This window comes from Bos mutus, chromosome 7, assembly GCF_027580195.1.
Source record: "Bos mutus isolate GX-2022 chromosome 7, NWIPB_WYAK_1.1, whole genome shotgun sequence".
Taxonomy (NCBI): Eukaryota; Metazoa; Chordata; class Mammalia; order Artiodactyla; family Bovidae; genus Bos; species Bos mutus.
This window is the reverse complement of record NC_091623.1, coordinates 78,864,675-78,887,497: the sequence shown is the minus strand read 5'-3', so window position 1 is coordinate 78,887,497 and position 22,823 is coordinate 78,864,675. Positions and strand designations below refer to the sequence as shown.

The window sequence follows — 22,823 nt, the reverse complement described above, 5'->3', positions numbered from 1 at the left end:
GGACATACATGGAAGCCAAATGTGGAAGAAATTCTGAAGGTGGAATTTGCAGAATCTAAAGTATGAGACAGAAAATAAAGGAAGGAAAACGTCATAATTTTTACTGGACCAGGCAGATGAATAATGCTGCTCTTTTAATTTTCTTTTTTTTTTTTTTACTTTACCAAAGTGAGGAAGGAGTTAGGGAGGTGGAGAAATTGCAAGTTTAAATTGACTGATGCTGAAGCTCCAATACTTTGGCCACCTGATGAGAAGAGCTGACTCATTACAAAAAACCCTGATACTGGGAAAGATTGAAGGCAGGAGGAGAAGGGGACGACAGAGGATGAGATGGCTGGATGGCATCACCGACTCAATGGACATGAGTTTGAGCAAACTTTGGGAGATGGTGAAGGACAGAGAAGCCTGGTGTGCTGTAGTCCATAGGGTCACAAAGAGTTGGACACGATTGAGCAACTGAACAACGACAATGATGATTTGAAATAGACATCCTAGGTTTGACGGACTGTTGGATACTGGAGTCTGGATTTGTTGGGGAAGGCCAGATCCGGACATATAAGTTGGGAGTCCTTGGCATATAGGTATTATTGATAGTCACAGAACAGAATGGGGTCCCAGAGAGTGAATGTAGAGAGGAAAGAGCTGATGACCATGTTGGAAAGCAAATGAGGAGCTGCAAAAGGAGGTGGAGAAGGAGAATTCAGTAGGGCAGGAGGCAGGATGGTGCAGAAGAAGCAGTCAGTGGGACAGGATGAAGCCACGGGGAAGAGGGAGTGTACCCTGACCAGAGCTGTTTCTAGGTAGGGAAAGAGGAAAGCTGAGAAATCATCACTGATTGAACAACCTGGAAATAATTAGAGACCTTTTGAAGAGGGAATTAATTCAGAGGACTGGTGGGGACAAGAGCTTGACTGAATGGGTTCAGGAGAGAATGGGAGGAAAAACGGGGAGGAAGGGTAATAAATAACTCCAAGGAATTTTACCCTCAAGGAAAGTAGAATAAAAGAGAGATTGCTGAAAAGTGATATGAGATCAAGAGAAAATTTCTTTAAAGATGAGAACTCATACATCAGTTTATGTAGTGAAGGAAATGATGCAGAAGAGGATGAAATATGATAATAGTGGAGAGGGGAGAATAGCATTGGCCATGCCCTGAGGCGTGGACATTTGTTCACTCACTCGCAAACCTGGGTCCTTGCTCAATTTCCCCCGCTGCCTGAGCTAGCCGCCTGGGCTGAGCACTGGGTCAAAGTGGGGGCTCTGACACCCTTATTGGAGGCGCTGCCGATTCTGGAGCGGGTAGCAGGACATAGCCCATCAGGATAGTCGGCACTTAGGTGGGGACGCTGGGCTGCTGGCCGCTGACTGCGAGGGGTCGGCGGTAGGAATAGGTCAGGATTGAGTAACGATTGGGGCCAGAGCCAAGGGTCCCTACACCTGTGTCGGCTGTCATTTTCTGCCTTCGGTGGAATGTTCTGCAAACTTAACTTCATGCTCCCCCTTGTCCTCCTCAACTAAGCCCACCTCGAGGTTCCCCACCCCCCGCCACCAACTCTCCACCAAATCCGTCCGATTTAGAAATTCTGGAGCCGCCGATGGATGTGCCTTACGGCAAACTGTGCCTATCTTCACGACGGCCCTGTGAAGCGAGTAGTATTATCCCATTTTTCCGAGTTGGAAACTAAGGTTCACAGACGATTCAGATCCAGATCTGTCTGGTTCCCAAGTAGACCTTCTTTTCCCTCCGCCAGCTGGAGGCGCAAAGGGCCAGGAAAGCGGAGTGTTAGGCTCGCAGACTAGGTGTCCAGCAGCCGAGACCCCGCCCAGACTCCGTCCAGGCCCCGCCCCACCGACGGGACCAAGGAGGGCTGTGTCTTAGAGCCCAAAGCTAGATGGGACCTGATGATTGGGTGGGGCGGAAGGATTGGGTAGGGCTTCCCATTGCCCGGCGACCGCGACTTTTGAAGGGGGCGGGGCATCTGGCTCCGCCCCACTACGCGGGCTCAAAGCGGATGGCAGCCGCGGGGGCGGGGTCAGAACTCGGGCGGCGGATCCCAACGCGGCTCTTTGGAGCCCGCCGCGGAGCAGCGCCCCGGTGGGGCCCAGGAGGTACTTGGGACAGCGCGGGGCATCTCGGGCCGGACCAGGCGGGGGGCAGAGGCCTAATGGGGACCCCAGAGGGGGCTGGGGGTCGTAACCAGCTCTGCAGTTCCTCCGAAGGGCCGTCGCCCCTACCCCCGCCCCCGCCTTCCTGCGGCGAAGCCGGCAGCGGCGGGGCTGATTGGCGCCTGTGCCGCTTCCTGCGCCTGGGACTCGGCCAGTGCTTGGGGCCCAGGCGGGGGCCCAGGGGGAAACTGAGTCACGTTGGGATGGTAGCAGTCCTGTGTGGGAGGCACCACCCCACTGGGCTGCAGGATAAATCCTCTTCCTGGCCATGCTTTGGAGTCCCAGCCCCCACCATTCCCCCAGGGGCCGCGCCCCCGCCCAGAACCCAGCGCTCCCAGGGGTCCTGCCCTGGCTCTCAGTAGCTTCGACTGGGCTTGGAATGGCTAGGATTCGCTCCAGCCGCCTCCCTCCGCACCCCTCCCCCTCGCGGCCCAAGCCCCCGTGTTCTCTCCGAACAGTGTCAGTTTACACGCCTTATATAGTCCGAGCAGGCTCCAGCCGAGGCCTGCCTGTGGGGACCTGGGGGCGGGGGAGAGGAGCGCCGGCCCTGGACTGGCATTGCTGTCCAGACCAAGACTCAAGACTGGCTGGGAAGGAAGTCATGCCAAAGTAGTCCTGCTGTCCACTCCTGGGTGAGAGGAACCTTAACACTGGATGCGGGCTCCCTTCACCCCCCCGCCCCAGTCCTTTGGGGAAGGGGGGTTGCCCCTGTCTTTCCAAAGTCAGTCTGCCAGCTACCAGCCCAGCCCTACCTAACAGGGTGCCTGCCTACCCTCCCCCTGGGTGTGCTCAACGTCTGCCAGTGCTTGCCTGGCACTAGTCCAAGGCTGGTGTCCAGAGTTGGGACTGCCTGTGCACCCACCGTGCATCACTCACCTTTTCTCTCCTCTCAGGAGCAGCACTATGGATTCCTTCAAGGTGGTGCTGGAGGGGCCAGCACCTTGGGGCTTCCGGCTGCAGGGGGGCAAGGACTTCAATGTACCCCTCTCCATCTCCCGGGTGAGCCTAGGTTGAGGGAAGGGTTCCCCTGGGGGTCCCTGGGTACTCAGATCTCCAGTGGGTGGCAGGAGGAGTCTGAGCAGGAATGAGCCGAGGTCATAGACCAGGAGGTGTCCAGGTCCAGAGCTGTGGGCATTTGCCACAAGGACTCCCAACTTGGTAGATACTGGGAAAGAAGCCCTCAGACTTCCACAGCACTACACTGCACCTTCTAGGCTCAGGAGTGTGCCCATTCTTCAGGAGGTGAGCCTGCGGTCTCCAAGAAGTGTCTATAAACTGCTTGAGGAGCAATGTTTGGTGCTAGGCCCCTCGGAGGGCACTCTGACTACAGGAGCTCACTTCATCCTCATTGCCACCTAAGGAATAGCAACTACCACCCTGTTTATTCAAATGAGATAACTCAAGACTCATTGAAGGAACTCTTTCATCAGTTCCATGGCAAAGCAGGCATGGGGCTTCAAACACAGGGATGGCCTGCAGTTTTTGTGGGTGAATAAGGTGCTTCTCTCCAGCCCAGGTGAGGACTTTTATCCCATTCACTGGTTCCATTCAGGATGCAGTGGTCTTTGGGTCCCTAGGGCTCTGACTTCAACTCCCGAGAGCCTGTCCTGGTGAGGGTGGAGCTGGAGGCTGGCTCCTCCCTGTGGCAGGGGGATTGCCTTATAAGCCCAAGAATGCAGCCCCATGCTGGGATAGCCAACTGGTGGCTGGAGTCTGCAGAACTAAAGAAGGCTGGCCTAGGCCTGGAACCCTGAACCCCATCAGTGGGCCCCTCAGCCGATCACCAGGCTGTGGCTATGACTGTGGGATCAGTTGTGGGACACAGAGAACAAAGTGCCTGCCCTGAGAGGGTGAGGCCAGCCCTTGGGTTGGTGTCTCTTGACTGTAGTCTGGGGGTCAGGAGTGGGTGGGGACTTCCTGTCCCCATATCCGCTTGTCCAGAGAGGCCCATCCAGGCTCCTGGTGGGCAGCTATTGGCATGAAGCCCAGGGCAGGCACAGCCTGGAGGGGCCTAGAGAGCCCAGCTTGAGGGGGCCCCAAGGTAGAGTCTGTTGTAGTTGGGCTTGGTGGCCAGGACCTGCAGGCATTCACTGTTCCCAGGGACCCTTCCGTGGGATTTCCTGGAAGCTGCTCTGCCAGCAAGGTAGCTAAGGGCACTGGTGTCCCTACTATTTACACCCAGCCTGTACAGAATACTCAAGCCTTGCCAGCCCTGGGAACTCATCCTATACTCTGCTTCCTGAGAAAGTGCTGGTCAGTGTGGCTGGGAGCTTGGCTGACCTCTGAGCCTCAGTTTCTTCATTGGTGGGGATGGCCAACAAAGCAGCCTAAGGGATGGACTTTCAGATGTGGCCTGTTGGGGGCACTCTGAGCTCGGGCTCTGTTGTCAGCAGCCCCAGCATGTGGGTGGGGTCACTGGCTGAGCCCAGCCCTGGAGTTGGACCTAGGCCCTGGTGGGTGGGAGTGAGGGTGGTCTTTGCAGAGCTGGGTTGGGCCCCCTCCCTCTCTCCTGACCCTAGCATGGAGGAGGAGAGGGAGGGGCTAGGGCTGGCTGGAGGCCCAGGCCTGGGAGATGAGGTAACGTCTGGGACTTGGGGGTTGGGCTGCTCAGTGGAGCCCTCAGGCTGACTCACCCCCTACTCCGTGTAGTGTCCAGCCCCCTGGCTTTTCCTCTCCTTGGTCCCTTGGGCCTCCTTGCTTTTCTCTGCAGACACACCCCACCCCCCATCCCCAGGTCTCTTCTGCTTCTGTCTCCACCTCTGACCACTCCTCTGTCCCTCCTGTGTCCTCCTGTCCTCATCCCAGAGAAGGAAGTAGTTGCCAGTTCCCCATCCCCTCTCTGGGAGCCAACAGCTCCAGCTCAACCTGAGACTCCCACCTCCATGGGCTTAGCCCACACTTCCCCGGAGCGAGCTGTGTGGGTAGGGAGTGGCCAGACCAGATTTCCCTTCTACTGACTCACTGTGACCTTGAGTAAGTCACTTCCCCTCAAGGGCATCACTCACCCATGCCCATTATAAGGGGTTGAATTGAACTAGAGGTAAGATAGGGGATCCAAGCCCCAAAGCCAGCTTGAGGGTCAGAGAATCTTTCCATTCAGAGGGCTGACCTCTGAGCCCCAGCTCTCAACAATTCCCTGGTGGCTCAGATGGTAAAGAATCCGCCTGCAATGCAGGAGACCTGGGTTCGATCCCTGGGTTGGGAAGACCTCCTGGAGAAGGAAATGACAACCCACTCCAGTATTCTTGCCTGCAGAATTTCATGGACAGAGAAGCTACAGTCCACGGGTTAACAAAAGAGTCAGACACAACTGAGGGACTAACACTTTCACTTTACTTTTCTCAACAGAGGTGCCTTAATAGGGTGGAGCCTGAGCCTGCCTCTTGAGTTGCTAGCTAGGCAACTAGAAGCAAGTTACTTAACCTCTCTGTTTTCCCATGTATAAAATAGGTATATTCCCAGGCTCTCCTCCACAGGGTTTTTGGAGGATTCAGTATGTGGTAATACTAGGTACTCGATAAATGTAAACTGCTGTTAGTACTTAGCAAGTAAAGAAAAGGCCACCCAGCTGTCTTACCCTTCTAACTTCTGAAGCATGAGGTAGAGCCATCAAACCAAGCTCTCCCTTCTTGCCCTAGTGCCATCAGTCTCTGGGTCTGACCCCTCTGCCACCTCTCTGGAACCTCTTACCGCCTGAACTCAGATTCTGAGTGTCGGCCCACCGAGGAGCCTTATGGGGTCACAGGCAGCCTGTACTCCGCAAACCTCCCCAACTTGTGAAGTGTGGTTCTACCCCCCAGTACTTCCGCACAAGCCAGCTCAAGGCCAAGCGCGTTGCCAGATGGCCAGGCAGACCTGCGGGCTTAGACTTACCAACAGCAGTGCTACTTCTGCCTGTGTTGTTGCCACTAGGCTAGAGGGCTGGGAGGGCCCAGTTGGGTTCTTCAGGGTCACCTGTATCCATACCCTGGGAGATACCCCACCCTGGGCCATAAAACTGGTGCTTCCTAACCTTGAGAACAATTCTTTCTGCACTTGAGGTCTTCATAAGTAATTGGATTCTCTCACACCCTAGGCAGCCCATTCCTCTCTGTTTTCGCCAAAGCCCCCCACTTCCCAGAAGTCATCTTCATGGTTTCAGCTCATGCATATGCCACAAGCATACATGCACATTTCATGCCCACATGCACAGGCCAGAGGGCAGGTCTGGTGGGTGGAATGGCCTGGGCAAGAGGCCAGCAGGGGCCTCAAAAGCTTTGGTCGGAGCTGAGACACTTGGGTTTTAGCCTGAAGGTGGCTATGTGTTGATGTCAGCAGCTTCTGAAACGTGAGGAGGGTCCCTGGAGGTGAATGAATGTATAAGCGGAGTGTTTGAGGTGATGGTGAAGCTCAAGGGAGCCCCACCCCCTCCCAGATGGCTTTAGTATTCAACAGTAGTCCAGAAACACATTGAATGAAGAGACCCCTGGGTTCTGCGAGCGGGGCAGCTGAGGAAGGGCAGGGTTGGCTGCTGTTTGCCTGAGTTTGGTCTGCAGAGTCTTGGCCCTTCATGACCCTCCATCTCTCCATAGCTCACCCCTGGAGGTAAAGCTGCACAGGCTGGCGTGGCCGTGGGTGACTGGGTACTGAGTATTGATGGAGAGAACGCGGGGGGCCTCACACACATCGAAGCCCAGAACAAGATCCGTGCCTGCGGGGAGCGCCTTAGCCTTAGCCTCAGCAGGTAAGCCTGAGCTGAGCAGCCCCGGCAGGTGGGCGTGCCCTTGGGCGTGGCCCATCATCACCACTTCCCCTTCTCTTCTAGGGCTCAGCCTGCTCAGAGCAAACCGCAGAAGGTAGGGGATGGTCTTGGGATATGTGGGCAGCAGGCGGGGTGGGACTGGACATCCAGGCTCACCTGCCCTCCCTGGTGCAGCCTTGGTACCCGCCGCCCCCCCTCCCCCATCCCTGGCCGGGAGTAGAGGGTGGACGCCAGAGCTGGGGAGTCTGGGAACTGGGAGTTGGGCCAGGGACTGCCGCACGGTCAGAGCACCATGCATGTCTGCCTGTTGGTCCATCCGTCTGCCTGCCTGCCTCCTTCCCTCTCTCCGGCCGGCCTGTGCTGCAAGCTGCACTAGCCCACCCGCCCTCGGACTGCGTGGGCTGAGATCATTGCTCCCAAATGGGCCCCTTGAAACTTGAGTCGCCCCTCCCGGAGCCTCAGGCCAGATGTGTGGGGGTAGGGCTGGAGCACCGCTGGCCTCTTCGTGCCAGGGGACGCCCCACTCTGGCCAGATCCCCTGCCGCCTCCCGTCCTGCCCGCCCTCCCCGCTCTGTCTCTGCCCAGGCCCTGGCCCCTGCCGCGGACCCCCCGCGGTACACCTTTGCACCCAGCGCCTCCCTCAACAAGACGGCCCGACCCTTCGGGGCGAACCCGCCCGCAGACAGCGCCCCGCAGCAGAATGGGTATGTCTGTCCTGCCCGTCCACGCCATGTCTCCACCACCGCACGCCCGCCGGCTGCCCGCTGCTGCTCTGCCTGTGCTGCGCCCCAGCCTGGCCGGAACCGTGCGACAGCGACCCCTGGTGGCTGGGGCGGGTACTGCAGGCACAGGGCCCCACCGAGGGTGTGGCTCCTGCCTTGGGCCGGCCCTCCTGGGGGCTGGGAGCAAGGCAGCGCGCCGACCCCTCCTCGGTGGTAGCCTGGGGTTGGGATTTGATGATGGCCGACTGAGCCCAGACACTCAGTGCAGCCTTCCCCCTGCCTATTCTGACCCCTTGCCATCTTTCTTCCTCCCCTTGTCTATCTCTTTGTGCCTTTATCTGTCCATCTGTCTTATTTCCTTCACAGGTGCAGACCCCTGACAAGTCAGTGAGCCCCCTCTGCCTGTCCCTCTCTTCCTTCCTTTTGGCACTCTGGGTGGTGGCCCCTCCCCACTCTGGCTGCCCTCCTTTCACCTTGGTTGCCCTCCTCCCCTCTCACTTCCCTGCCCCACCCCTCACCCAGCAGGGCCCTAGCTTTGCCCTGCCGTCCTCCCATCACTCTAGCCCACCTGTATCAAGTCCGGGGAGGGGTCGCCCCTGCTGCCCACCCCAGCATGAGGTTCTGAGCCACACCCTCCCCACAGACAGCCGCTCCGACCGCTGGTCCCAGATGCCAGCAAGCAGCGGCTGATGGAGGACACAGAGGACTGGCGGCCGAGGCCTGGGACAGGCCAGTCCCGTTCCTTCCGCATCCTCGCCCACCTCACGGGCACCGAGTTCAGTAAGTGCCAGCCCAGGGAAGGGCGGACTCTGCTCCTGGTCCCCAGCCCAGACCCGGGCTTAGCTGGAGCCTGGCTCTGGCACCCTCTACCAGGGCTCAGGGCTGGGGTGGCCTTCTGTCTGCTCTTGGTCAAAGTCTGCCTCTGCCCTCTCAGTGCAAGACCCGGATGAGGAGCACCTGAAGAAATCAAGGTAACAGGACATGCTGCAGCCCCTCCTTCTCATCTCCGGCCTCTCCCATTCCAGCCCTGTCTGCTCCTGGCCATCCCTAGCCAGGTTCATCCTTTCTCCTTCCTTCCTCTGGTCCTCCCTCCCTGCCTCCCTTCCGTCTCTCCTTCCTTCCACTTCCTCCTCCTTCTCTCTCTGCCCCTCAGGGAAAAGTATGTCCTGGAGCTGCAGAGCCCACGCTACACCCGCCTCCGGGACTGGCACCACCAGCGCTCTGCCCATGTGCTCAACGTGCAGTCGTAGCCTGGTCCTCGCCGGCCGGCTGCCCTCTCTGCCTCTTTCTTGCTGTTCCTCCGCCCCAGGGCACCTCCCCTTGGCGCCTCCAGCTTCTGCCTGCCTCACCCATCCCTTTTCTGCCCCTGGACTGAGCCTCCTGCTGGCCTGGCCCCAGCTGCCCTCCTGGCACAGGGCCTGGCTCCATCTGACACTGCTGCCTTCACTCTTTGCCCTGTGGTACTGCTGTCTGCCAGGTCTGTGCTGGCTTTTTGGGCATGAAAATAAACATTCTCAGCCCTGCTTTCTCTGCCTCTGTTCTCTTATCTTTGTGGACTTGGTTTGCATTTGGGGTCAGGGGTGTTAGATGGTTCAGATCCAGTGTGGGCCCTGCCAGTATGGGTCTCAGTGGGTGGGGGTACCCACCAAAAGGGGCCCCTGCCATCAGAAGGACCCTCACGAGCAGCCCCAGAAGCGAGAGCCCTGCTTCACCTCCCAGCCCTGTGCGACAGACCAGCCAGCTGGAACCTGGCCAGGAGAAATTGCCCTACCCATCCATGCCCTGGGGGGACCTGGATCCTCTCTGTCATGCACCCAGGCATCTCTCATGGGGCCAGCAGGACCAAGGTTGGGGGGTGGGGCCATGCCAGGAGCCTCGGCTGTGCAGGGCCTTGAATGACAGATCTTACAGCCAGGTGCCCAGGACGGAAGCCCCAACCCCAGCCTCAGCTACACCCCAGGAACCCTGGCCTGGTGAGAGCGCGTGGACTTGGGGAAGGGTGGGTAACCTCCAGAGGCATGGGGGGCGGGCCCCTCCAAGCTGCCCCGGGCTCTCCCCACTGTCCTGTGGTGTCCCCGGGTACCCCCATGGAGCCACTTTTCCTGGCCTTGGCAGGCCCTACCACCCCCAGTCCCACGAGCCGCCCACCCTGGGCTGTGGACCCTGCATTTGCTGAGCGCTACGCCCCAGACAAGACCAGCACGGTGCTGACCCGGCACACCCAGCCAGCCACACCCACGCCTATGCAGAACCGCACCTCCATCGTGCAGGCCGCCGCTGGAGGGGGCCATGGCGGGGGCGGTGGCAGCAACGGCAAGACTCCCGTGTGCCACCAGTGCCACAAGGTCATCCGGTGGGTGGCCCCGTTCCTTCCTACCCTGGTCTTTTCCTGAACCGGAACTCCAGCCCTGGTGTCTTTGACTGCTGCTCCTCCCGTCTATCTCCCTACTCATCTCAGCTGCCCCCTGCTCAGCCTCTCTCCAACATTTGCCCTGGTAAAATGGAGGGGGTGCCAACGACATAGCCAAGCTGCAGCCCTAGACTCGCTGCTCTCTGGGCTAGGAATGGCCTCCCTGCTCCCAGCCCCTCTGCCTTTCTCCTTCCTGCTCACTTGGTCTCTCTCTGCTAAGCCTTTTAAGTTCCTCCCCGTCTGCACTGCTCCCCAGGGCCCAGCCGAGTCCCACAGCCCCCAGAATCGGATCTGTGTCAGGCCCCAGAACCTTCCTAGTTCTCATCCGAGGCGCTGCCTTGCTCTCAACTCCTGTCAGCTCTTAAGCTCTGGAAAGCAACCCCTCGTTCAGACATCCCCATTTATCTGGGATGGCCGGGTCCCTCTCCAGCCTAGATGGAACAGGCCAGCGGAACAGAGTGGGCACCAGGCTCAGCTCAAGTGCCCACTGGTCTTCAGGGCTCACAGGTACTCCAGGCCTCCTGTCCCCCAGGACACCAACCCCTTGGGTTCAACTTATTAGGCTCATGTCAGCAGTCCTCACCCAGTGTCCCCGTCCTCCCTTTTCTGACACTACTCTTCTCCCTCACCTCCTGTCATCAAAACAGTGCAGCTTTTTAAAATATTTATTTGGCTGCATCTGATCTTAGTTGCAGCACATGGAATCTTAGTCACAATGCATGGGCTCTCTAGTTGTGGTACACGGGCTCAGTTGCCCTGAGGCATGTGGGATGTTAGTTCCCCAACTAGGGATTGAACCCGTGTCCCCTGCCTTGGGAGGCAAATTGTTAACCATTGCACCACCAGGGAAGTCCCACAATAGAAACCTTTGTCTTGCTGTTTGATCTTAGGCAAGTCAACATTCAAGCCTGTCTCTTCCCTTTTTGGAGAAGGCCATGGCACCGCACTCCAGTACTCTTGCCTGGAAAATCCCATGGACAGAGGAGCCTGGTGGGCTGCAGTCCATGGGGTTGCTAAGAGTCAGACATGACTGAGCGACTTCACTTTCACTTTTCATTTTGATGCATTGGAGGAGAAAATGGCAACCCACTCCAGTGTTCTTGCCTGGAGTGGGATGGGGGAGCCTGGTGGGCTGCAGTCTATGGGGTTGCACAGAGTCGGGGATGGGGGAGCCTGGTGGGCTGCAGTCTATGGGGTTGCACAGAGTCGGACACGACTGAAGCGACTTAGCAGCAGCAGCAGCAGCTTCCCTGTTTGGAAATGAAGAGAATGAATGTTCTCGTCAAGGTTTCATAATGGGTGTGGGGTAAACACTATGGGGAGTTGGCCATGAACCCCAACTTCATTTGCACCCACTCCTGCTCATTGCCCTCGCTTTCCCCTGCAGGGGCCGCTACCTGGTGGCGCTGGGCCGTGCATACCACCCTGAGGAGTTTGTGTGCAGCCAGTGTGGGAAGGTTCTGGAAGAGGGTGGCTTCTTCGAGGAGAAGGGGGCCATCTTCTGCCCACCCTGCTACGATGTGCGCTATGCACCCAGTTGTGCCAAGTGCAAGAAGAAGATCACTGGCGTGAGTGGGGCTGGCAGCTGGCGGGGGACTAGGAAGGCAAGCCTGACTCTTCAGCATTGAGGAGTGCTGAGCAGCTCCTGGGCTGGGACCCCGTTGGAACCTTACCAGCCTCACAATCGGGCTACTATATCAACCTTACTTTACATTAGCCAGGATTGTCTGAACAGGTGACCTAAATCCTAACTCTAAAGGGCTCAAGCAGGAGAGATTTGGCGCCAGTAGTCAGAAAGGCTGAGGGTTGCTAACATCTGGCCCAGGTGAATGCAGATCCAGGTCGTCAGGAGTCTTTCTTCCACTTGCCTCTGGTTTCATCTGTGTTGGCTTTGTTCCCAGCATGCTTTTCCATAGAAAGTGGCAAAGATGCTGCTACATCAGTGGCTTCAGGGTTACATCTCCCCAGGTTAGCACCGCAGAGAGAAAGAAAGCACCTCTGTGCCAGCTGATGCATCAAGTCCCAGTGCTGATGCTCATTGGCCTGGCTTGCTTCACATGCCCATCTCTGAATCAAGCCCTGTGACTCTAGTTGGTCAGGCCTGGGTGATACCCACCTCTGGAACGGGGTCTGGTGGCCTTGCCTGAACCACCGGACTGGTTCCTTGAAAATAAAACCTAGGTGACATTACCCCAAGAGAGGAGGTAAGTGCTAGTCAGGCCGAAACAAGAGATGGCTACTGTGTTAGGATTGCATTCAGCTTCAGTAATAGAAAAAACTCCAGTATAGAGATTGAAACAGAAGGGGTAATATTTACTTCAATTGCAAGAATGCCAGGGGTAGAACAGCTCATGGATGGCTTTTGGCTTTTCCTGTGTTTTAGTTCTGAAATCCTTAGCCTGTAGGCCTTTGTCCTCAAGCTTATTGTATCATGGTTGCCAGATGACTGCTCAAGCCCCAGGCTCACATTCTTGTTGCAGGTGGGAAGAAGAGGGAAGGAGCAGGCATCTTCTTTTAATAAGGTTTTGCCTTTTGACTCTGGAAGAAAAACCAGGAACTTGCATCTTTATCTCAGTTGTTGGAATTGTTATTGTATGAGCACCTGGGCGAGTGAGGAAAGCTGGCAAATCCAGTATTTTAGCTACTGTTCTCTATAAGAGAGGAAGGCAAAAGGGGGTTGTGACTGGCTTTTGAGAGGCTAATGCAGTCTGCTGCCCTGAATTCGAATGCGTATGAAAAACGGAGTCTCTAAAGATAGGCTTGAAGGACACGGAACTATTGATTTGCAAAGGCAGAAATTTAGGTTCAAAAACTTGTGATTCAAAATCTTATTCTTGGTAATACCCTGGTGGTCCAGTGGCTAAGATTCTGTGCTCCCAATGCAAGGGGCCTGGGTTCGATTTCTGGTCAGGGAACTAGATCTCCTGTGCCACAACTAAGACCCCATGCAGCCAAATAAATAATATATATATTAAAAATCTAGTGTTAAAAAAAATCCTGTTCTTTCTACTGAGTTTAAATATGCAGCAGAGCCTGGCCTGGTCTCCTGCAGGGCAACCTAGCTGCCACCTGGAGCTGGGCTTGGGACTTGGGTCAGCACATGTTATGGGCACGAGTGATGCCCTATCTACCATCTCCCATTCATTGTGGACAGTGTGCCCCACATTGGGAATACCCTGTGAAGAGACAGGCATGGTCCTGCCCCCAGGAACTCACACAGAGGAAGGGGACTCCAAGCATGTTGAGGGTGAGCAGCCTAAGGAAAGAAGAGCGTAACAGGCAGGGTGACAAATTGAGGGAGGTTTCAGCTGTGCCTGTGTGGAAACTGAAGTGCAGAGAGAGGCAGAAACTGCCCAAGGCTGCAGAGCATGGGGGCCAAACCAGAGCAGCAACAAGCGCTGCGGACTTCCAGCACTCCCTACTTTTGGATCCATGGGCAGAGCTTCCAGATGTGGCCAGAGAGCTCTGTGCATGAATGTGTGCTAAGTCGCTTCAGTCGTGTCTGACTCTGTGACCCTATGGGCTGTAGCCCACCAGGCTCCTCTGTCCATGGAGACTCTCCAGGCAAGAATACTGAAGTGGATGGCCATCCCCTCCTGCAGGGGATTTTCCCAACCCAGGGACTGAAACTGCATGTCCTACATCTCCTGCATTGGGAGGAGGGTTCTTTACTACTAGCACCACCTGGGAAGCCCAGAGAGCTCCGTAGTAATGGTCATATTAGTGATAATTGCCTTGACCACGAGTGACAGAAAAAATAATGACAGCTGTTTCTCACCTAAGGAAGTCGAGAGGTGGGCAGTTTGGGACATGCAGGCAGATCCAGGCTCCTGTATCTTGTTTCTCCGACATCTTAGCATTGACTTACTTACCATTCATAGTCCAAGATACCTCTTGAGCTTCAGGCAAAATTTCCATGCTGCAATCGGCTTCCTATTCAGTTGCTCAGTAGTGTCAAACTCTTTATGACCCCACGGACTACAGCACACCAGGTTTTCCTATCCTTCACTATCTCCCAGAGTTTGCTCAGACTCATGTTCATTGAGTTGGTGATGCCATCCAACCATCTCATCCTCTGTTGTCTGCTTCTCTTCCTGCCTTCAATCTTTCTGAGCATCGAGGTCTTTTCCAGTGAGTCACCTCTTCATATCAGGTGGCCAGAGTATTGGAGCTTCAGCCTTAGCATCAGTCCTTCCAATGAATATTCAAGGTTGATTTCCTTTAGGATTGACTGGTTTGATCTCCTTGCTGTCCAGGGGATTCTCAAGAATCTTCTCCAGCACTACAGTTCAAAAGCATCTTTCTTTAGCATTTAGCCTTCTTTATGGTCTAACTCTTACACCTGAACATGACTACTGGAAAACTATAGCTTTGATTATACAGACCTTTGTCGGGAAAGTGATGTCTCTGCTTTTTAATATGCTGTCTAGGTTCATCATAGCTTTTCTACCAAGGAACAAGCATCTGTCTTTTAACAAGCACCTGGCTGCAGTCCCTGTCCACAGTAATTCTGGAGCCAGGGAAATAAAGTCTCTCACTGTTTCCATTTTTTCCCAGTCTATTTGCCATGAAATGATGGGACCACATGCCATGATCTTAGTTTTTTGAATGTTGAGTTTTAAGCCAGCTTTTTCACTTTCCTCTTTCTCCTTCATCAAGAGGCTCTTTAATTCCTCCTTGCTTTCTGCCATTAGGGTGGTATCATCTGTATATCTCAAGTTGTTGATATTTCTCCCAGCAAGCTTGATTTCGGCTTGTGGTTTATCCAGTCCAGTATTTTGCATCATGTACTCTGCATATAAGTTAAATAAGCAGGGTGACAATATACAACCTTAACATACTCCTTTCCTAATTTTGAGCCAGTCCATTGTTCCATGTATGGTTCTAAATGTTGCTTCTTGACCTGCATACAGATTTCTCAGCAGGCAGGTCAGGTGGTCTGGTATTTCCCATCTCTTTGAGAATTTTCCACAGTTTGTTGTGATTCACAGTCAAAGGCTTTAGTCAATGAAGCAGTAGATGTCTTTCTGGAATTTTCTTGCTTTTTCTATGATCCAACAGATATTGGCAATTTGATCACTGGTTCCTCTACTTTTCTAAATCCACCTTGTACATCTGGAAGTTCTTGGTTCACATACTGTTGAAGCCTAGCTTGAAGGATTTTGAGCATTGTCTTGCTAGCATGTGAAATGAGCACAATTATGTGGTAGTTTGAACATTCTTTGGCATTGCCCTTCTTTGAGATTGGAATGAAAACTGACCTTTTCCAGTCCTCTGGTCACTGCTGCATTTCCCAAATTTGCTGACATATTGAGTGCAGCACTTCAATAGCATCATCTTTTAGGATTTGAAATAGCTCAGCTGGAATTCCATTACCTCCATTAGCTTTGTGCATAGTAATGCTTCCTAAGGCCTACTTGACTATACTCCAGAATGCCTGCCTCTAGGTAAGTGACCACACCATCATGGTTATCCAAGTCATTAAAACCTTTTTTGTACAGTTTGTGTATTCTTGCCATCTCTTCTTAATCTCTTCTGCTTCTGTTAGGTCCTTGCCATTTCTGTCCTTTATTGAGCCCATCTTCACATGAAATATTCCCTTGGTATCTCTTAATTTTCTTGAAGAGATTTCTAGTCTTTCCCATTCTATTGTTTTCCTCTATTTCTTTGCATTATTCACTTAAGAAGACATTCTTATCTCTTCCTGCTATTTGGAACTCTGCATTCAGTTGGGTATATTTTTCTCCTTTGCCTTTCGCTTCACTTCTTTTCTCAGCAAGAAATTGGAAAAGGAAGGAGTGGAAGGTTCTTGGGAGCCATCTTTAGAAGATAAGTTCAATTCAGTCGCTCAGTCGTGTCTAACTCTTCGTGACTCCATAGACTACAGCATGCCAGAGAAGGACAGGGAGCTGTCCTTCAACTCCCGGAGCTTGCTCAAACCCGTGTCCATCAAGTCGCTGATGCCATCCAACCATCTCATCCTCTGTCATCCCCTTCTCCTCCTGGCTTCAATCTTTCCCAGCATCAGGGTCTTTTCAAATGAGTCAGCTCTTCACATCAGGTGGCCAAAGTATTGGAGTTTCAGCTTCAGCATCAGTCCTTCCAATGAATATTCAGGACTGATTTCCTTTTGGATTGGGCTGTGGGTGCCATCCAGCCCTTCTGCTTCCATCCCATAGCCCGGAACTCAGTCACATGACATTACTGAGCTGCAAGGGAGGCTGGGAAATGTCTCTTTGGTACAGCTATGTGCCCAGCAAAAAGTGAGGATTCCATCAGTAGACTAGAAGGGGAGAAAGGATATTATCACAGTTTTGTGTTGTGGGTCACTTTCTATGTGTGGGCATCCAGCTTCACAATTATACTATGAAGTCAGTTTGATTATTCTCATCTTACAGATGAGGAAATTTTGCCCAAGATTACAGTCATTTCCCCACCAGCCTAATCGATCCTGTGTTGGACTGTTCTATCAGAATGGGCTGGAACCCAGGACTTTTCTTTTTTAAATTTTATTTATTGATTCATTTGTGGCTGCACTAGGTCTTCATTGCTGTGCAGGCTTTTCTCTATTTGCAGCAAGCGGGGGCTACTCTCTGGTTGCGGTGTATGAGCTTCCCATTGAGGTGGCTCCTCTTGTTGTGGAGCACAGGCTCACTAGTTGTGGCACACGGGCTTAGTTGGCCCATGGCATGTGGGATCTTCCCTGAGCAGGGATTGAACCAGTATCCCCTGCATTGGCAGACAGACTCTTAACCCCTGGACCACCAGGGAAGTCCCCCCAGGACCTTTCTTAAGCTGGCATCTGGATTTGCTTCCCACAGATCAAGGCCCTTACGTTCTGTTCACTGACAGCCCCGCCTACATTACATCGCACTCTCGTCCTGCCCTGCCCCAGTTCTAGGTGGACAAAGTTAATGCCCAGGCTGCAGATACCGAGGCAAGGCTCACAGAGCCTGACTAGCTCCTGGGTCCTAGAGTATGCCCAGAATAAGGTGGCAAGCCTTGCTCCTGCCCCAGCCCAGTGGTTCCACATATGGCCCAGGGGTACTCAGCTTCCCCTCTTGCAGGGGCTGCGAGGGGGCTGACAGATCACACCTTCTAGCGGGGTCAGTGAGGAGTGTGTGCGGGGTGATGGGCAGGAACCTAACTGTCTCACTTTACCATGGGCTTCAGGCTCTTAGAGCTCAGAGCATGGGGAAACACAGGACCATCTGGTTGATTCAGCAGACTTGGAGGGGAACTCTGGGGGATGGGATGGACACATTAGAGGGGACGTGTCCTAGTCTGGGGACCCTCTGGAAGACTGTTGTCAAGCCTTGCTACTCACCACCAGCCCCCGTCACTCTGGGGCTTCAGCGACACAGGCAGCTCCATCTTTTCAATGCAATGTTTCCTTCACCGCGGGCCTTTGCATGGGCTGTACTCTGATAGAAATACTCATTAGCACTCTCTTTACCTCATTCCTTCTCATCTGGGATTCAAATAACACTTCCTCAGGGGCACTTTCCCTGATACCCACCCTCCCACCTGGCCAGGCTCCCCACTGTTTGCTACTGCCCTCCAATCCTTTTGTCCCATCTCTTCTCCAGTGTGAAATTCATGGGCTGGGACCAGGGCTCTTTTGCTCATGTGTAATGCTGTACCTCATATATAGGAAGGGCTTCCCTGGTGGCTCAGTTGGTAAAGAGTCTACATGCAATGCGTGAGACCTGGGTTTGATCCCTGGGTCAGGAAGATTCCCTGGAGGAGGCCATGACAACCCACTCCAGTATTCTTGCCTGGAGAATTCTATGGACAGAGGAGCCTGGCAGGCTACAGTCCATGGGGTCGCACAGAGTCGGACATGACCGAGAGACTAACACACTAACACATGTATAGAAAGTGGTCACTTAACACCTTAAGGAGTGAATGGAAGCGGCCTCTAAGCTGAACTTAATCATCAGTAGGAATTAGCTTGGACGAGGGTCAGGAGAGAATGTTCCAAGCAGAGGGAACAGCTTGTGTCACAAGGCAACGCCCGGGGAGGGTGTGAGACAAGGTGGAATTGAGGGCAGGGGCCACGGTAGGGGTTCCGGAGCTGGGGACTGCTGAGGTCAGATGTGCCTCATCGCGCTTCCCCTGGGACAGGGGGAGACAACTCGAGGAGGGGAACGGAACCGCTAGGCCGGGGTTAGGGTGATGGGACGGGAGGGGCAGACAGATGTAGGAAGCTTTGGGCATAAGGTGGATATGGAGAACTGGCTCAGATACCTGCCTCCCTGTCCACATGCCCACTGGGCCCAGCTCAGGGCTCCCCATGCTCCTGCCGAGACCCTGTCCTGTTGGCCCACAGCCAAGTTCCTTCCCCCAGCCCTCATCTGGGACAGATCACTTTCTCTGGACCTTGCTAAAATGGGAGTGGCAGTAACTTCCTGGCCAGGCTGGTCGTGAGGTATATGTGAGAAATGACAGATTTTTGGGGGACTGTGCCACACACCTTGTGGGATTTTAGTTCCCCAACCACGGATTGAACCTGCACCTTCAGCAGTGAGCAGTGAATCCTAACAACTGGGCCACCAGGGAATTCCCTTGACAGTTTCTATAGTGGGCAACGGACAAGCCAGCTGAGAGCCAGGGGTGCCCCATACTTATGTCTTGCTTTGTCCACACTGTTTCTTTACTTATTATTATTTTTTTAAATGGTTTCTATTTAAAATTTATTTGTTTATTTGTTTTTGGCTCTGCTGGGTCTTCGTTGCGGCACGAGAGCCTTCTCCAGTTGCTGTAAGCAGGGGCTACTCTTCGTTGAGGTGCATGGGCCTCTCACTATGTTTCTCTTGCTGCAGAGCATGGGCCCTGGGGCACAGTCTCAGTAGTTGGCGGCATATGGGTCTGGCTACCTCTGCAGCATGTGGAAGTTTCCCTGACCAGGGATTGAACCTGTGTCTCCTGCATTGGCAGGTGGATTCTTAACCACTGGACCACCAGGGAAGTCTTTTTTTCAAGACTTGTTTTTATTTATTTTTGGCTGCTCTGGGTCTTCGTTGCTGTGCACGGGCTTTCTCTAGTTGCGGCGAGTGGGGGCTGCTCTCTCGCTGTGGTCTCTTGTTGCAGTTCTTCTCCTGTGGTGGCACACGGGCTCTAGGACACGCAGGCTTCAGTGGTTGCAGCCTGAGGGCTCAGTAGCTGTGGTGCACAGTTTTGGTTGTCCCTCGGCGTATGGGATCTTCCTGGACCAGGGATCGAACTCGTGTCCTCTGCATTGGCAGGCAGGCTCCTAACCAGAGAAGCCTCCGTTTCATTTTTGAAGTAACAGCCAATTTTGAAAAATTGGATTTGACTTTAACACCTGGATTTCAACCTGAGCCTTATAGGCATTCCTGAATGAAGCGGTCAGCACCCCGCCCTGCACACGCAACACGTGCTCTCCCATGACACAGTCCCCGCCTTGCCCCACTGTGTCTGCCACCTAGCCTTGGCAGGCACTGGGTCTGGGACCCCTGGCCTCAGATGTGGGACCATCCTTACGGCAACCCGGCAAAGCTGGGATCAGGTTCCCAGTTCAACAGTGAAGGAGCCAAGTGTCATGAGGAGGTAAAGCTGTTGGGCAAGCCACCCAGCTAAGATCTGGCTGAACCTACGATCTGACATCCCTTAGGGCTCCACACTGCCTTCTGCCTGCTCCAGGCATGAGTGCTGCTCACCTGGTTGGCCCCAGGGAGAGCTCAGCCCACCTGTGTCCTCTGCTCTGTCAGGCCTCCAGTAGAGCAGGTTAACTTAGCTCACAAGCACTCATGATGCCTACCCATGGGCCAGGCACTATTGGGATATACCAGCTAACAGAAACGTGAATAGTTCATGCCCTCTGGGACCTCATACTAGATCGGGAAGAAGGCGATAGAGAGCAGACAATAAGCAAGAGACGCAAGAGGTAAATTACCTGGTGGCATACTAGTATGGGGGGCTTCCCTAATGGTTCAGATGGTAAAGAATCCGCCTGCAGTGCAGAGACCCAGGTTCGCATGGGTCAGGGAGATCCCCTGGAGAAGGGAATGTCAACCCACTCCAGTATCCTTGCCTGGAGAATTCCATGGACAGAGGAGCCTGGCGGGCTACAGTCCATGGGGTTGCAAAGAGTCAGACATGACTGAGTGGCTAACACACACACATGTTAGTACGGGAAGAAATGCAGGGTTCAAGCTACTGGAAGCATGGCCTTGGGAAAGGGGGTTGGCATATGAGCTGATCGTGTCAGCGTGGGCCTTAAGGAGAAAGTGACCTTTGGGCAAAATCTTGAAGAGGGTAAGGGCTGAGCCTAGCAGATATCTGGGCGAAGCAGTCCAGGTAGAGGGGGCAGCTGGTGGGAAGCCCTAAGATGGTATGCCCGGTGCATCAACCATGGACAGGAGGCCACGTGGCGGGAGCAGAGGGACGGAAGTCAGTCTTGCTGGCCTCTGGGCCTTTCCCCGGGCTTTGCCCTTTGCTCAGAGCAGTGTGGACTAGGCAGGGTTTCAAGCAGAGGAGAAGCTGGCCGAGCACAGGTTGATATCAGGCTGTCAGGGGCAGAGGAAGGAGCACAGAAGCCAGTTTTGTGCACTCATACAGGTCAAAGGTTCCTAAGGCTCACATTCCACATCAGGGAGGCTGTGAGAAGTGGCCAGTATCTGGATGTATTTTGAAGGAGAGCCCAGCCGGATTTTGGTGTGGACCGGAAATAAGGGACATAGCAAGGAATTTGGCCCGTGCAGATGGAGTCACCATCCACTGAGACACGCTGTGGGAATGTGCAAGGGGGAGTGTGTGGAGATTAGGAGCAGAACTTCAGATGTAGCCTAGTGAACAGCCACCAGTTGGTAGCTCAGCTGGCAAAGACTCCTCCTGCAATGCAGGAGATCCCAGTTCCATTCCTGGGTTGGGAAGATCACCTGGAGAAGAGATAGGCTGCCCACTCCAGTATTCATGGGCTTCCCTGGTGGCTCAGATGGTAAAGAATCCGCCTGCAATGAGGGAGACCTAGGTTTGATCCCTGGGTCGGGAAGATCCCCTGGAGGAGGGCATGGCAACCCACTCCAATATTCTTGCCTGGAGAATCCCATGGACAGAGGAGCCTGGTGGGCTACAGTCCATGTAGTCGCAAAGAGTTGGACACAACTGAGTGACTAAGCACAGCACAGCACAGTGGATGTCCCCAGGGATGCCTTGGGGTTGGAGAGAGAAAGTGGGAGCAGTGGGTGTGCAGATCAAACATTTATCTGGAAAGAAAGGGGGCCCCAGCCAGCCTGCTTCTGTCCCGGGCTCTGGAGAGGAGGTGCCAAGCTGCCAAGCGCCTGTTGCTTCCTCTCAGGAGGTCATGCACGCCCTGAAGACGACCTGGCACGTGCATTGCTTCACCTGCGCGGCCTGCAAGGCGCCCATTCGGAACAGGGCCTTCTATATGGAGGAGGGGGCCCCCTACTGCGAGCCAGGTATGGCTGGGACGGCTGAGAGGGCGGGCTGTGGGCAGGGGGGAACCCAAGTCCCCCCGCCACTTTGCTTCTCTCTGCGTCTCCAGACTATGAGAAGATGTTTGGCACAAAATGCCGAGGCTGTGACTTCAAGATCGATGCTGGGGACCGCTTCCTGGAGGCACTGGGCTTTAGCTGGCATGACACATGCTTTGTGTGCGCAGTGAGTACCCCTCTTCAGACCCAGGCCCTGTCCCCAGAGCCCTGTGTTCTTCACCTGCCTCCCTCCCACCCCTGCCTCTGGGATTCCTAAGAGGTTGGGAAGGGCCCTCTCCTGCTACCCCCACCCCTCGTAACTGCACCTTGGCCGTTCCCAGATATGTCAGATCAACCTGGAAGGAAAGACTTTCTACTCCAAGAAGGACAAGCCCCTTTGCAAGAGCCATGCCTTCTCCCATGTGTGAGCCCCTCCCACCTACTGCTGCCCACCCCAGCCTACCCAACCTGAGGGGTTTGCTGATTCTGGAACCATCACTCCAGATTTCTGGGTAGGGCTAGCAAAAGTTGCCCTGACCCCGACTCCTGGCCTGAGCCTGGGGTCCCCCGGGCCCCACCCCCTTCACCTCCCCTACTCCCTCCACCACCTTCGCACACTGGTGCTGGCCACACCGGCCCCTGCTCACGTCCAGTGCTACAATAAATCTGTCTCCAGCTGTGTCTGGTGTGTGCTTGCCCCGTGCATCAAGAAAGATGTGATCTGAGGCCTGTAGCAGGGTGGAGATTAAATTCTCCAGGGCTGACTGTCCTGGTGGACCCGTGATGGGGACAGGGAGGACTCATGGTCAGCAGGAGGAGGCAAAGGGGAATCTCACGTGTTGGGCCCAGGACCCACAGAAGTTGGAGGTGCCTGGTCTGGCTTGGCTTGGCAGTCAGAGAAGAGGAGTTGGAGGGCATCCTCAGGGGTGTAATGTGGAAAATGGTACACCCAAGTGAGGGTCCAGAGGGGCTGCTGCCATCCTATGCTGCAGGCAAAGAAAGGGGGCTGGAGAAGGCAGTCCCCCAGTCCTGGAAATGCCAGCATGCCTGGAAGTGCCAGGATGAGGAGCTGGGACTGCTTCCTGAGGGCACGGTGGGGAGAGCCAGGCACAGAATGTTCAGATCTGTGTTGTAGAAAGAGCTTCTGGGAGCCATGAGCAGGGTAAGCAGAAGGAGAGAGCCTGGGAGGAGGGGCAGGGCTCAGGGGAAGGAAGGAGCAACAAGCCACGTGGCAGCGACTGGTCCCAGGCCTGGAGTAGAGACGTGGGGGATGAGAAGAGAAACACCCGGAGTATACCAGTCATTCCTCCCATTGTCTCATGCAG

At 54.6% G+C, this 22,823-nt stretch overlaps 1 protein-coding gene across 8 annotated transcripts; it reads left to right on the top strand.

Annotated features, from left to right (window-relative positions):
- Positions 1–1,955: 1,955 nt before the first annotated feature.
- On the top strand, positions 1,956–22,179 carry PDLIM7 (PDZ and LIM domain 7). Of its 8 annotated transcripts, XM_070374147.1 has the most exons (14): positions 2,005–2,109; positions 2,649–2,798; positions 3,060–3,165; positions 6,738–6,889; positions 6,971–7,001; positions 7,493–7,611; positions 8,273–8,409; positions 8,564–8,600; positions 9,448–9,602; positions 9,745–9,982; positions 11,427–11,607; positions 21,363–21,483; positions 21,570–21,685; positions 21,840–22,179. In XM_070374147.1, exons 3-14 carry the CDS (start codon positions 3,070–3,072, stop codon positions 21,924–21,926), a joined length of 1,470 nt encoding a protein of 489 aa, XP_070230248.1. In that variant the 5' UTR covers positions 2,005–2,109; positions 2,649–2,798; positions 3,060–3,069; the 3' UTR covers positions 21,927–22,179. The 8 variants fall into 8 exon arrangements, with proteins under 8 accessions (XP_070230246.1, XP_005904674.1, XP_070230247.1 ...); XM_070374145.1 differs by lacking the exon at positions 2,649–2,798 and having other exon boundaries at positions 1,956–2,109; XM_005904612.2 differs by lacking the exons at positions 2,649–2,798; positions 7,493–7,611 and adding an exon at positions 7,996–8,012 and having other exon boundaries at positions 1,957–2,109; positions 9,541–9,602.
- The last annotated feature ends 644 nt before the right edge of the window (positions 22,180–22,823 follow it).

Bases quoted from the DNA above. Each gene is read 5' to 3' on its own strand.
- PDLIM7 (XM_070374145.1), top strand. From the start codon at position 3,070: ATGGATTCCTTCAAGGTGGTGCTGGAGGGGCCAGCACCTTGGGGCTTC. The intron at 7,002-7,492 runs GTAGGGGATGGT...GTCTCTGCCCAG, and splicing joins CTCAGAGCAAACCGCAGAAG to GCCCTGGCCCCTGCCGCGGA. The intron at 9,603-9,744 runs GTGAGAGCGCGT...TGGCCTTGGCAG, and splicing joins ACCCCAGGAACCCTGGCCTG to GCCCTACCACCCCCAGTCCC.